Source organism: Nannobrachium achirus (assembly GCF_963921795.1).
Source record: "Nannobrachium achirus genome assembly, chromosome: 15".
Classification (NCBI taxonomy): domain Eukaryota; kingdom Metazoa; phylum Chordata; class Actinopteri; order Myctophiformes; family Myctophidae; genus Nannobrachium; species Nannobrachium achirus.
The window spans coordinates 20,282,329-20,294,828 of NC_137822.1; the positions used below are offsets into that span (position 1 = coordinate 20,282,329).

Below are 12,500 nucleotides of genomic sequence, written 5' to 3' on the forward strand. Positions count from 1 at the left end.
CGTAGGACCAGTGTGAGACTGCCCTCTAAATTTAAATGTCCCAACTCCCCCATCCCCCACCTCCCCGATCAGTGCCCAGGAGGCAGGTAAAGTGGTGAGTGAGAAAAGGGAGAGGCAACATGAAGAGGCTGTTAGTGTTATAGTAGCCCTCGCCGGCAATTACACACAATCAACACCAGAGCATGAGACCTGCTGCACTACAATGGAGCCCCTCGCGCCGCAGAACCTGGGGGTGAGGCCCGCGCGACGCTCAAGTGCATGCAGCTGCGTGCGCTCCAGAGAAAGCTTACCTCCCCTGCTCTGCAATTAGCAACTCATTTTAGTTTTAACTATCAAAAAAACTGTTTATTATCAGCTCCTCAAAATACCCCTTAAAAATGGCATTCATTTTGGGGTTATTATTTATTGGTGTCTGAAGTGGCCCACGAGAAGTTATTTTCTCCTAATTGTCGGGCACTATCTTGATTTGCAAATTTACCCGAGACTTGAATGGCACTTGAGCGTTTCAGCTCCAAAAGCCAAATGACCTCTGGGTGAATCGGGTAGGCTATTGACTGATTGAAACGTTTCAGATTATAGGTGAACGCATCAGAAGCTGGTTATAGCCTTCACAGTCAAATTAAAACATTCTAATAACTGGTTCTGTTTTTCTACACATAATTGCTGGCTAAGCAATTAAAACAATTCAATACAAGTTGAAATAGTCTTGTTTTCTGAACTTAATTTCTGAACTGTTACATAATGATTTTAATCTGTTTCCTAGATGACCAGGAACATGAGTGGATAGTGCGCACCTGTCGAAAAGCGTGGGATGAGATAGTTGGTTATAATCCTGACATCCAGAACAAATAGAAGAAACCCTTCGACTGTACATCCAGCGGAAATGGACATGAATACTCAAGTAACAAGTTAACAACAACTTTTAATAAAATGACTTTACACATAACAATTTAATAAATCTTTATAAATGTTTGTGTATTCATGTATTTTTAAGTGGCAGAATCATTTGTGTGTGTGTGTGTGTGTGTGTGTGTGTGTGTGTGTGTGTGTGTGTGTGCGTGCGTGCGTATGCGTGCGTATGCGTGCGTGCGTGCGTGCGTGCGTGCGTGCGTGCGTGTGTGTGTGTGTGATACTTTAAAGCAGCATAAATATAAACTTAAATGAGGGTTTACAGATTTACTTGTGTCGCAAATATGTGTTTCTCAGTCTATTTGATTGGTGTGCTTTCATAGCCAGTGGCAAAATCCTCAGTATTAAATATATTAGTTTCATGTATCTGAAGTACAGTTATACTTCTTACTTTTTGGTGTTTTTATTTGTGTGAATCCAGAGAGCATCTGATTTCTATGTGTGTTCAAATGTACCAATTATTGATTTTCTGATTCAGGACCATTTTTATGCTCAGAGTGACATTTCTACTGACGATTTTACTGTTTACTTTTGCCCTTCGTTACCCCCAATTCCAGGGGCTCCACAGGGGGGCATTATTGGGGGGCAATGCCCACCCAGATTAGACTTTGTGCCCCCCCAGTCCAGATTGACCAACCACCATTATTTCAAGATGTTTTACAGGTGATGCTATATATCGTCACTATCGGGCAGAAACCTTGTATCTCCAAGTTTCAAATGTTTACATTTTTTCGCAAAGTAAAGCCCTGCTTCATCATACAAGGCCGTCGCACAAAAGTAGTGAAAACAGCAGATCTACAAGCACACAACGTCTCGCACCGCGAGGCATTGTGTGTGCTTGTAGATTGGCTGTTTTCACTAGTTTAACACATTTTTTAAATGATAAATACAAAACAAACGGTTTTGGACATACAAGGTTTCCACCCGATAACGACGATATGTTTCGCTGTTTTTGATTATTATAAAATATAATAATATAATATAAATACGCATTTTCAAATTAATTAATAGTCTAATGAAAATGCAATAATAAAAGGTAGCCTACACTGGTGCTGATTTGAGTTTGTTTTGATGTCTATTCCTGTGTTGTAGTGCATGCAGCACGGGAAATTCAAATCTTTTCAGTGAGAAAACGTAATGGACATTACTAGTTTGGCTTAAAACGGGGGAAAATTGAAGGCCCCCCCTGATTATTCCCTGGAGCCGCCACTGGGTATCAATCTCGTGATTCCAGTGAATATAGGAAATACCCGCCCACCCCCAACAGAGACACAAAGAAATGTCACATTCTGTTTTATTTTATTGCATTTTAGTACACAAAACATTTATGATGTACACAGTCTATCAAATAAACCTTTGTTTTCTCTCTCTTTTTTTCCCCTTCTTTTTCCTTTTTTTCTTTTAATAATAAAACAAAACCATTTCAGAGGGGGGGAAAGTGCTTTACAGGGTTTATCATCTCAATAAATACAAGGACATTGAGGTCTTGTTCCCCTTTAATCAACATTGGATCCTGTTCTTCACACAACGGCCATGGCACTAAGATACAAGTTCACACTCTCTACCCCTGCCCACACACACACACACACACACACGCACGCACACACACACACACACACACACACACACACACACACACACACACACACACACACACACACACACACACACACACACACACACACACACACACACACACACATCATACTAATGTATGTACAAACACAGTCTGTTTCTTATTGTCTATATTGTACCACTACTCCATGAGAGATACACACACATACCATACAGAGGCTGGATGAGAGACCCAAGAAGTCATAAATTAGCGACACCAGTTTGGAAACACAAAGAAAATGTTTCTTTTTTTTTCCTTTTCCTTTTTTTTAACATAGCTTTTACTATGTACCTGCCTCTCAGTCTTTGAAGGGAAAGGGTCTGTTTGACAAGTATTTACATCTCTGAGATCCCTGTTTTTCTTTCTTTCTCAATGGTAAGGAATTGTAACAGCTAATTACTGTGGTGGCTCAAGATGTGTTGAAGTAGTTCCTTTGTTAAAATAAGTGTCAAATAGCTCTATTTTCTGATTGGAGTCATTGCTATAGACTGGTGGTCTTTGTTCAGTAACAGGGGTCTACCCGTTTCTCCTGCTCTTTAGTTAACAGAAAATACATCTTCGGTTCAGGACACAACTTTCACCCAATCAGGAGCAAGAACTCATACAGGACAGATACAGTGAAATTGGAAGTGATGAACACTGTCAAATTGAAGACGATAAAGGGGTCTCTCTTCCATCTGAATAAAATTGTAAAGCATCTGAAAATGTGTTTTCTGAGAGAAGACCCCTGTTATTTATTGATGATTATCAGAAAATAATACGTTCACTTTTTTTAATAAAATGTTTTTTTCATCTCTAATTCTTACTGTTATATTATGTAAAAAAAAATCATAATACTCCAAGTCAGAAAGTGTGCTTTGAGGTTTTGTTCAGGATACATTTCTTTAAATTTTGCATCACAGGCGTATGATCAATGTTCAATCATGAAAGCTAGGTTATCATTTTATTTTTGTCTTTGTTGGACTTGACTATTTAACTTGAGAGATAAGGTACACAATATATTGCTATTGTCACACTGTAAACAAAACATGTTACATGTGTCACCTTGTTTCAATTAATTGATTTATTTGTATTCTTTTTTTATAGGTGATATTAAGTTTATACCTCATATTAGGGATGGGACGATATAAACATTTCATATCACAATTATTGTGTCCAAAGAAATCGCGATTAACGATATTATCGCGATAATCAAAATATCCCCAACATCCATTATCCTGGGCGGAACATTTGCCAAAAAAATAGACGATCAAATAGCCGTAGATCAGCTATTTTCTTGGCAAAGAGAATTGGTAGACAGTGGGAAAAAAAGACTGTATCAAGTACGTCTATTATAAGTGCGTTTTACCAATAGAGGGTTTAAATGCTACCAATTATGCAGCTCGGCAAATATAAGGTGAATTGATCCCGGTGCATGACGGAGGATGAGATCACGATAAATTAAATCTCCACGATTTTCGTGAGAGTTTTTTAATCACGATAATATCGCGTATCGTCCCATCCCTACCTCATACATCTTAAAAGCCTCAATACACTTCCCAACAATCAAAAGTACTAATAGTGTTCCTTCATGGTGGTGCAGACAGAAAAGAGGGGAAGTCTTACCTCTAATGTGGTATACTGTGTGTGCCCAGCCCAGGCGGAGGGCCCCTACGGTATAGTTCCCCTTTCATTTTCCCCTCTTTACTTATCTCCGCAAATCTGACAGGACTCAAAAGACATTAATCCGGGTTTCCGTGGTCACTTCCATCTCTTAGAAACTAACATCACATCAGGGGTGGCAGGCAGAGAGGAAAGGTGGGTGCTGTACACAGGACTTGGCAGGCGTCCATAGGCAGAGAGAGAGAGAGTCGACTAGCAGAGGGCACCTCTGAGAGTTCCAGGTGCTAAATCGTCACTGTCGCGTGGAAACCTTGTATGTCCAAAACTGTTTGTTTTGTATTTATCATTTTAAAAAACATTTAAGATATAGTGAAAATAGCCGATCTACAAGCACACAACGCGTTGTGTGCTTGTATATCGGCTATTTTCACTAGTTTTGTGCAACAGTCTTATGATGAAGCAGGGCTTTACTTTGATGAAAGAAAACGTTCAATTTGAAACTTGGAGATACAAGGTTTCTACCCGATGATACGATACATTTCTCACAATCGTTTTTGACAGACTGAGCTGCAGGTGGGGATGTTCCTCCTGTCCGCAGGGAGAAGAACCAAACACAACGACGGCAGTTTCTTTCTGTGGTTGTTGTTTTGTTGTTTGTTTTGATTTAAACTTCCACTTAGTTCTCTGTTTCCTCAGAGCAGTGAGGGGGGAGTCAAAGGTCAAAATGGTCTTTTCTCCCAGGTTGCCTCCTGTTTGACCTCCGGGTCAGCTTGGCGGACGTCTGGCGATGGCACGGGTCGGGGTTCAGAGGTCAGGGGTCGCATGGGGAGGATGGTCTGGTGGTGGGCTAGCGGCTGAGAGGGAGCTGGGGCAGCGACATGGCCTGGTGGTGGGGCAGACTCTGAGAGGTCAGCATGGAGAAGGGATGACCTAGGAAGCACACAAACGGAATATTTAAAAAAAAACAGCATCACCACATAAGACTCATGAATAATTTGATTACAATAGATTTACTATAATAAATGTTTTGTCTGAATGCGACAAAAAACTAAAAATATCATACAACTCAAGTCTCCATGGAATGAGTAATCAATAGAAAAGAAAATTGGGGGTGAACTACTCCTTTGAAATGTAATATGAAGGACAGATACATAATCAGATACCTTTAGGACTTTTTGAAAAAAATCTTTGGATATATATATTTTTTAAAGCACACATAGCACACAAATATTTGCCTCTGGTGGGTCCCTGATACATAATATTTCAAGAGATGGGTCCTTGACATGAAAAGGTTTGAGAACCACTGGCATAGAAACACGCGTTTTTCAAAAATCTTAGAAGGATTTAGAAGACATTTATAGAATTGTGTCAAAGATATTCAAAGACTTGCACACATTTTTGCACAGGATTTTACAAAAATAGCAGGTCTACAAGCTCGCAGCACAGCAGTCGGTGCTGCGCTGTGTGTGATCTTGTATATCTGTTATTTTTTAATAGTTAAAGCATAAAATAATGATTAAAGTAATAATGTGTCATAATGCGTTCCAATTAATTGGTTCTGGATCATGTTTTTGATCTTGTTTGATAATGTGTTATTTTTCTTTTGTTGATCTCTTTTCTGGGGCTGCATTTGATGCCATGAAAGGTGCTATACAAATAAAGTTTATTATAATATAACAAACATTATTTTACTAATATAACTTATTATTACACTGTATGTTGACTTATAATCCGGATGACCTACTGTTACAAAGCTGAACATTAAGGCATAGAAGTTGCAGACAACCAGAATGCCTTTTGTATACAAAAATGTGGACGTGGATTAATGCGATACTGAGACAAAAGAGAAATTCAATTCAACAGTGAGCTGTGAGCTCCGCGACAAAGTCGCCTCGCCACAGCCCAGTGAGTAGAGAGGCTGTCTGGCAGTGGTGTAACTCCATTTTTTACTCTGTTACAAGTAAAAGTCTGGGATTCAAAATTCACTTGAGCAAAAGTACAAAAGTATTGGCATCAAAATGTACTTAAAGTAACAGAAGTAAACGTACTAAACTAAATGTTTGAAAATAGCAGATCTATAAGCTCACAACGTGTCGCGATGGGACGCGTTGTGAGCTTGTACCGTAGGTCGGCTATTTTCAAATAGCCTAGGTATAAAATAGGGCTAAAGTGGATTAATGTATGTTTAATGTAATCCTTTATATCTGCTACAGTAAGTCACTAGTAACTAAAGTTGGAGTAAAAGTACAATATTTGGATCCGAGATGTAGTGGAGTAGAAGTAGAAGTACTGAAAACTGGAAATACGTAAAGTACAAATACTTCAAAATTGTACTAAAGAACAGTACTGAAGTAAATCTACTAAGTTACTTTACACCACTGCTGTCTGGGCATCGGCAGGTCGACCCTTGGTTTGACCCTTGGCTCGCCTACATGCGCTCAGTCTGCTGGGTGAATCAGTAAAAGAAACCTCCCCGGAGACCTCGAAAATATTTCCATCCCCATCATTTCTTTTGCCTAAGGACATCGCCATTTGAAATAAGGAACGACAACATTATTATTATGATTACTAGTTACGAAATAACCTGATTTTCAATGGATCCACTGTAGTTATTATTTAGTCACAAGCTATTTGTTGTTTAATACTTTTCATTGGTTCAATATTTATAAAACCCACAGATACATTTAACAACTTTCACAAAACTTTCAAACTCTTTCTAAATCAGCGGAAATAGATTGTGAGCTTGTAGTTATTTTCGCTACTTTTGCACGACACTCTTATACGATGAAGTAGGGTGTTAATTTACGAGAACAAAATGATGTTGGGAGCATATTGTTAAGTGCGCAACTGTCCCTTCTCTTTATGATTCTACACCATACAATCCTCAGCGTTGATTTATTCATTTAATTTGTAATGAAACTCCTTGGCAGTTACATTTGAGACTGGAGGTTTTACTGTGTATTTAATGCAGTGGTTCCCAAACTTTTTAGATCAAGACCCAAAGCAAAATTAAAATGCTCACAACACCTCGCATCGCGAGGCGTTGTCAGCATGTAGATCTGCTATTTTCACAATTTCTGCCTCTATATATTTGACAATTTGGACAATGTTTAATTTGCCATTTTAGAGGTATTAAAAAGTCCTTAAATTGACACTTTAGAAATGTGAAGATACCCTATATACACTTAAACGTTATGTTGGTTTGTTTACAGTTGAGTGAGAAAACAATGTTTCACATTAAGTTAATCATCTGGGGTCTGGGGACCCCCCAAAATAATTGGGGGGTCGTGTGTGTGATGTGATCAAACCATAAAGTCGACTTCAACTCAACTTTTTACTGAGTCGAGTTGACATGCTAAAATCACAAGTCGTTAATGCCCTAATTTGTATACTGTCAGAGTTAAGGGGAGACCTTGTAATTGTACATTGTACCACCCGACAGCAAAACAAGCACTCACTGTCGATGTATCCGTGCAGGGCCACCATGCGGGCCCTCTCTGGACTGCCAAACGGGGAGTAATGCAGCTCATCTGGCAGGGACGAGGGGATGCCGCGGGACTGGGGGTGACCCTGGGGACCCCCACCGTGCTGGGGCGTGTGCTTCTTGTGTCTTGCTCTGCAGTTTTGAAACCACACCTATGAAGATGTAACGCAACCATCCATCATGTAGCTATACTGTACGCAGTGGTGGAAAAAAACGTACTTAAGTAAAAGTATCAATACTGCGATGCAGAAACGCTCCGTTGCAAGTAGAAGTCCGGAATTCAAAATGTGCTTGAGTAAACGTACAGAAGTATTGGCGTCACAATGGCTGGTCACTTAGCTCAAAAGTGACCCCTGGTCTTCAAGACCTCATTTACACCTTGCATTAAGATCTGTATCTGAATATCGTCGTTGTCGGGTGGAAACCTTGTATGTCCAAAAGCGTTCGTTTTGTATTCATCATTTAAAAAATGAACTAAACTAGTGAAAACAGCCGATCTACAAGCACACAACGCCTCGCACCGCGAGGCGTTGTGTGCTTGTAGATCGGCTGTTTTCACTACTGTAGATCTACTTAGATCTACTTTCACTACTGTAGATCACTACTGTAGATCGGCTGTTTTCACTACTTCTGTGCGACGGCCTTGTATGATGAAGCAGGGCTTTACTATTATATTACTACTATAATATTTACAAATTTGAAACTTGGAGATATGAGGTTTCTGCCCGACAGTGACGATAGATTATCTGGAAAAGGTCAATGCAAGGTGTAATTAAGGCCTACGGCACACATCACAGTCAGCATGTCATCAGATCTGCCAGACCACGTCTCAAGGTGGTCTGCCCCACACTGGGATCTGATCTCAGCCAAAGTCAGCCTGGTGGTTCATTATCCACAGCATAAGATATCCAGATACAGACCACATTTTATGTGGTTTATCTATATCTGTTTCTGTATATTGTGTTGTAGCACTGGGTTGTATTGTATTGTGCTGCTGTAAACTGACCTGTATGACCCTTCTGCTCAGGCCTGTCATATCTGCTAGTTTCTGCAACGTCTGGGCATCTGGATTATTGTCCTGGGCAAACTGTGCCTGCATGATCTGCACAGAGGGAGGACATAGCCATGAAAGAAACAAGAATTGACACAGTCAATATATATGCAGGTGAAATGGTGGGTTAAAAAGTCAGGGACTTTGAACAGTCTATGCACAATGAGTCAGGGCCAAACACAGCAATAATAAGAAATATACGACTATAGATACATAGATATAGATACCGTAAGATAATATACACGTAGATATTTATATACATGTGTAACTGACCTGTAGTTGTTCTGCAGTGAAGGAGGTGCGTGCCCTTTTAGCAGGTTTGGGCTGACTGTCCTGTTCTGTTGGGACAGCTCCCTCTAAAGTGATACCGTTCCCTGAGAGGAGAGGGAAAAGCACAATGTGAGACAAAGATTATTCACGAAGAAATGATTTGAGAAAACAAAAAGTGAGAAAAGAAGGTTATGTATCGTCGCTGTGTCACAACACAGGCATCACTTGCCATTCTCCGCTGCTCGTTTGAGGTTTTCCACCATGGTGTCATAATGGATTCTACACAGGACCTTCTCCTCCACCAGACCAAACTCCTCTCCAGTGGACAGCTGCCTCTTGCAGGAGTAGCAGGCGAAACATGCCAGGTGGTACGCGTTGCCCCTCGCTCGACGCACCCAGTCACTGGCATAGATCTGCCGGCCGCAGCGTGCACACTTAGTACCAAACCTACTGTGAAAGAGAGGAGGAGAGAGAGACAGATCAATTGAGAGAGAGAGACGAGAAGTAGAAATTTGAAGGGTTCATAGTGTTGTTATTCTCCTCTTGTAAATCAGTTGCTTTCAACAAGCATGTAGATCGTCTATTTTCACAATTTCTGCCTCTAATATTTGACAATTTGATGTTTAATTTGTAATTTTAGAGGTATTAGAAATTCCTTAAATTGACATTTATAAATGTGCAGATACCCTCTATACACTTAAACGTTATGTTGGTTTGTTTACAGTTGAGTGAGAAAACAATGTTGCACATTAAGTTAATCATCTGGGGACCCCCCAAATGTATTTGGGGACCCCCCCTGGCGGCCCCCAGTCTGCTCTTAGTTTCCCTCTACAGTCTTACTACACCAACCCTGTTTGCTCTGAACCAGGGACGCTATGGTTCAAGTGGTTAAAAATGAACAGAGGCACCTTTAATGTGAAGGCTCTCTGCATTTGGCTGATTACTGGTGCTTAGTAAAGACGTCCAAGGGTTGAGGAAGAAACTCTGGAGAGGGATATGGCCTTCAAAGAAACTCTGACTGCGGCTGCAAGCTGAGCCTTCAACGCAAACAAACCAACACCTGCAATTTCCTGGCTGATGCATGAAGGCCCTGACATATACGCATGTACACACACACACACACACACACACACACACACACACGCACGCACACACACACACACACACACACTTGTCAACATATACATTTACATACACCCAGATGTGCACACACATCGACACACTTTCACGCACACACAGACTTGCATGCAGAGACACACACACACACACGCGCGCGCACACACACACACACACACACACACACACACACACACACACACACACACACACACACACACAAGAAGATGACGAAATGCTGGCATGACATCACTCCGTATCGCCCCACTGTAACCGATAGCAACAGTGAGGTCAGGCCGTATATAAACCTAAACCACCTGACTCAGAGTTACAGATGAACAGTGGGGTTGTGTATACTTTGTCATATGATGAACAACATTTGACGATCTATCAGCTCACAGATATACCACTTTCATAACGTCAAATTGTCTTTCAGTAAACACGGTGTTTTGGAAATTCTTTGATTTTCTTTTATTCGTATGTTTCGACTTTGTTTGCCTGTGACGCCAGGTTGAAAGTGTTACACAAATCGAGGAATAGAGCAGAGACTGAGACAGAAAGCGGTGATGGAGGGGGGGAATTACTGTAGATTTATTTATGCTAAATTTCATGCTTGCTCAGATATCAATGTGTGAAATGTATGAAAATGGAGAATTATTCAATCCCAAACTGAGAGGGTTCACTGAACAACTTGGCATCACAGAGAAGACCAGCTGCATTTAGCCAAAGTAAACCTCCAAACCACTACGATGTGGCTTAAGAAAACGTAACAAATTTCCCCTTTATTGCACCAGAAACAATTGCAATTAAGCTCTCAATTATTTAGCAACGGGTGTATTATGACTGACTATATCATAATCGTTTAGAGCAGTTTGAGGCTGAATTGGAATTTGTACCGAATGTAAATAAAGTTCTAAATAATGATATAACATCTTGATTGCCATATAATCCAATCAGGACAAAAAATGTTGACCCTCCAAAAAAGATAGAAATCCAACAAAGTGGCCTTTTAACAGTAAATAGTTGGTCAGATTGATTCTAATAGCCTGTAACAACAACAGCCCACTGAAACCACTGCCTCAGTAACAATACACTTTAGGCTACTGGGGAAGCAAAATGGCTGCCCGCGTACACAGTAAGCACTTGATACCAACATGACGGCAATACGCATAAGGCATAACACTTCTCACTGTTCTAATGGCATACAGATGGCCACCACAAGGCTCTGCTGCCTGGTGAAGGTGACTGAAATACACATAATTCTCCCTCTCTTGACCTCATCTCAGGAGCAGAAGGAGAGAGCGAGCTCATATAAACACAGTACGATAAACACTAGCCTACTGCCAAGAAGCGAAGCGAGGCAAGCGAGCGGGCGGGCGGCGGGGCTGCGCGGGGAAAGAAAGAAGGAGAGATGAGTTGATGAAGGGATGAAGCGGGGATGAGGGCTAGACAGGATTTGGGGTTGAGGAGGTGAGGGGTTGAGGCAAAGGTTTTTGCGGTGGGGCGAGGAGGGACAGAGCCAAGAGAGACGAGGGGGTGGGTGCATGGGCGTCACAAGGGGGGGCAAAGTGGGACTGAGTTACTAGGGCCCAAGGTGGAGGGGCCCTAGTAACTTTAGCTATTGAAAAATAACAGATATACAAGCTCGAGTGCCGCGCCGCGAGCTTGTAGATCTGCTATTTTTGAAAAGTCGTGAAAATGTGTGCAAATCTTTGAATATATGTATTTTTTAAGCCAACATTTGTAACTCAAATTTTGCTTTTAGGGGGGTCCCTGGAACTAAATATTTTGAGATGGGGTGGTCCGTGGCCAAATACATATCATTTTGGGGGTCCTTCACATGAAAAAGTTTGAGCATCACTGACATGGAAACATGCGTTTCTTGCATGCACATTTTCACAATTTTTCAAAAATAGCAGATCTACAAGCTTGCAGCGCGGCACTCGGTGCCACGCTGTGAGCTTGTATATCTGCTATTTTTCAATAGTTAACATTCATGGGGGGCCCCACAGTGAATCCTTGTACCCAGGGCACAGAATTTGGTGTGACGCCCCTGGGTGGGTGCATGAGGAGGAGGGAAGCAGCGGAGAAGGACCGGGAGGGAGAGGGAAGATCACTGGGGTTGCCAAGCCAGAGGATTTGGCAGTGTTTCAGTGCTCTCAAGTCCACTCTATCCGGGATGAAAGCATACTGTTTTCCTGACATCCCACAAAGCTTGTATCGCTGCTCGTGAATATCGTTGTATGTCCAAAACGCTTACTTTTCAGGGAATGGAGAAAAGAATAAGCGCCTGTTTTCTTTTTTGCAATGGAGCCAATGTTTTTTGGGGACTGCCCATAAGTCCCAAGGTTCATTAATCCGAAGGTTCATAAGTCCGAATTTAGTAATGAACCTTCGGACCAATGCCATGGCACCATGTTTTTTATTTTAGTTATTATGTATTCACAATCCCT

The 12,500-nt window shown here is 41.2% G+C and overlaps 2 protein-coding genes across 2 annotated transcripts in view; one reads left to right on the forward strand and one right to left on the reverse strand.

Moving 5' to 3' along the window:
- morn5 (MORN repeat containing 5) overlaps positions 1–852 on the forward strand; it is a gene marked incomplete at both ends in the record, with an annotated part of 21,215 nt that extends 20,363 nt beyond the window's left edge. The window contains one exon of the mRNA XM_080743473.1: positions 764–852. Within this exon, the coding sequence (XP_080599599.1) occupies positions 764–852 (89 nt within the window). The remainder of the gene's footprint in view (positions 1–763) is intronic.
- A 4,121-nt stretch (positions 853–4,973) lies between these two features.
- lhx6a (LIM homeobox 6a) overlaps positions 4,974–12,500 on the reverse strand; it is a gene marked incomplete at both ends in the record, with an annotated part of 23,459 nt that continues 15,932 nt past the window's right edge. Inside the window, 5 exons of the mRNA XM_080742934.1 lie at positions 4,974–5,056; positions 7,585–7,762; positions 8,617–8,712; positions 8,935–9,035; positions 9,161–9,381. Coding sequence (XP_080599060.1) covers positions 4,974–5,056; positions 7,585–7,762; positions 8,617–8,712; positions 8,935–9,035; positions 9,161–9,381 — 679 coding nt within the window. The remainder of the gene's footprint in view (positions 5,057–7,584; positions 7,763–8,616; positions 8,713–8,934; positions 9,036–9,160; positions 9,382–12,500) is intronic.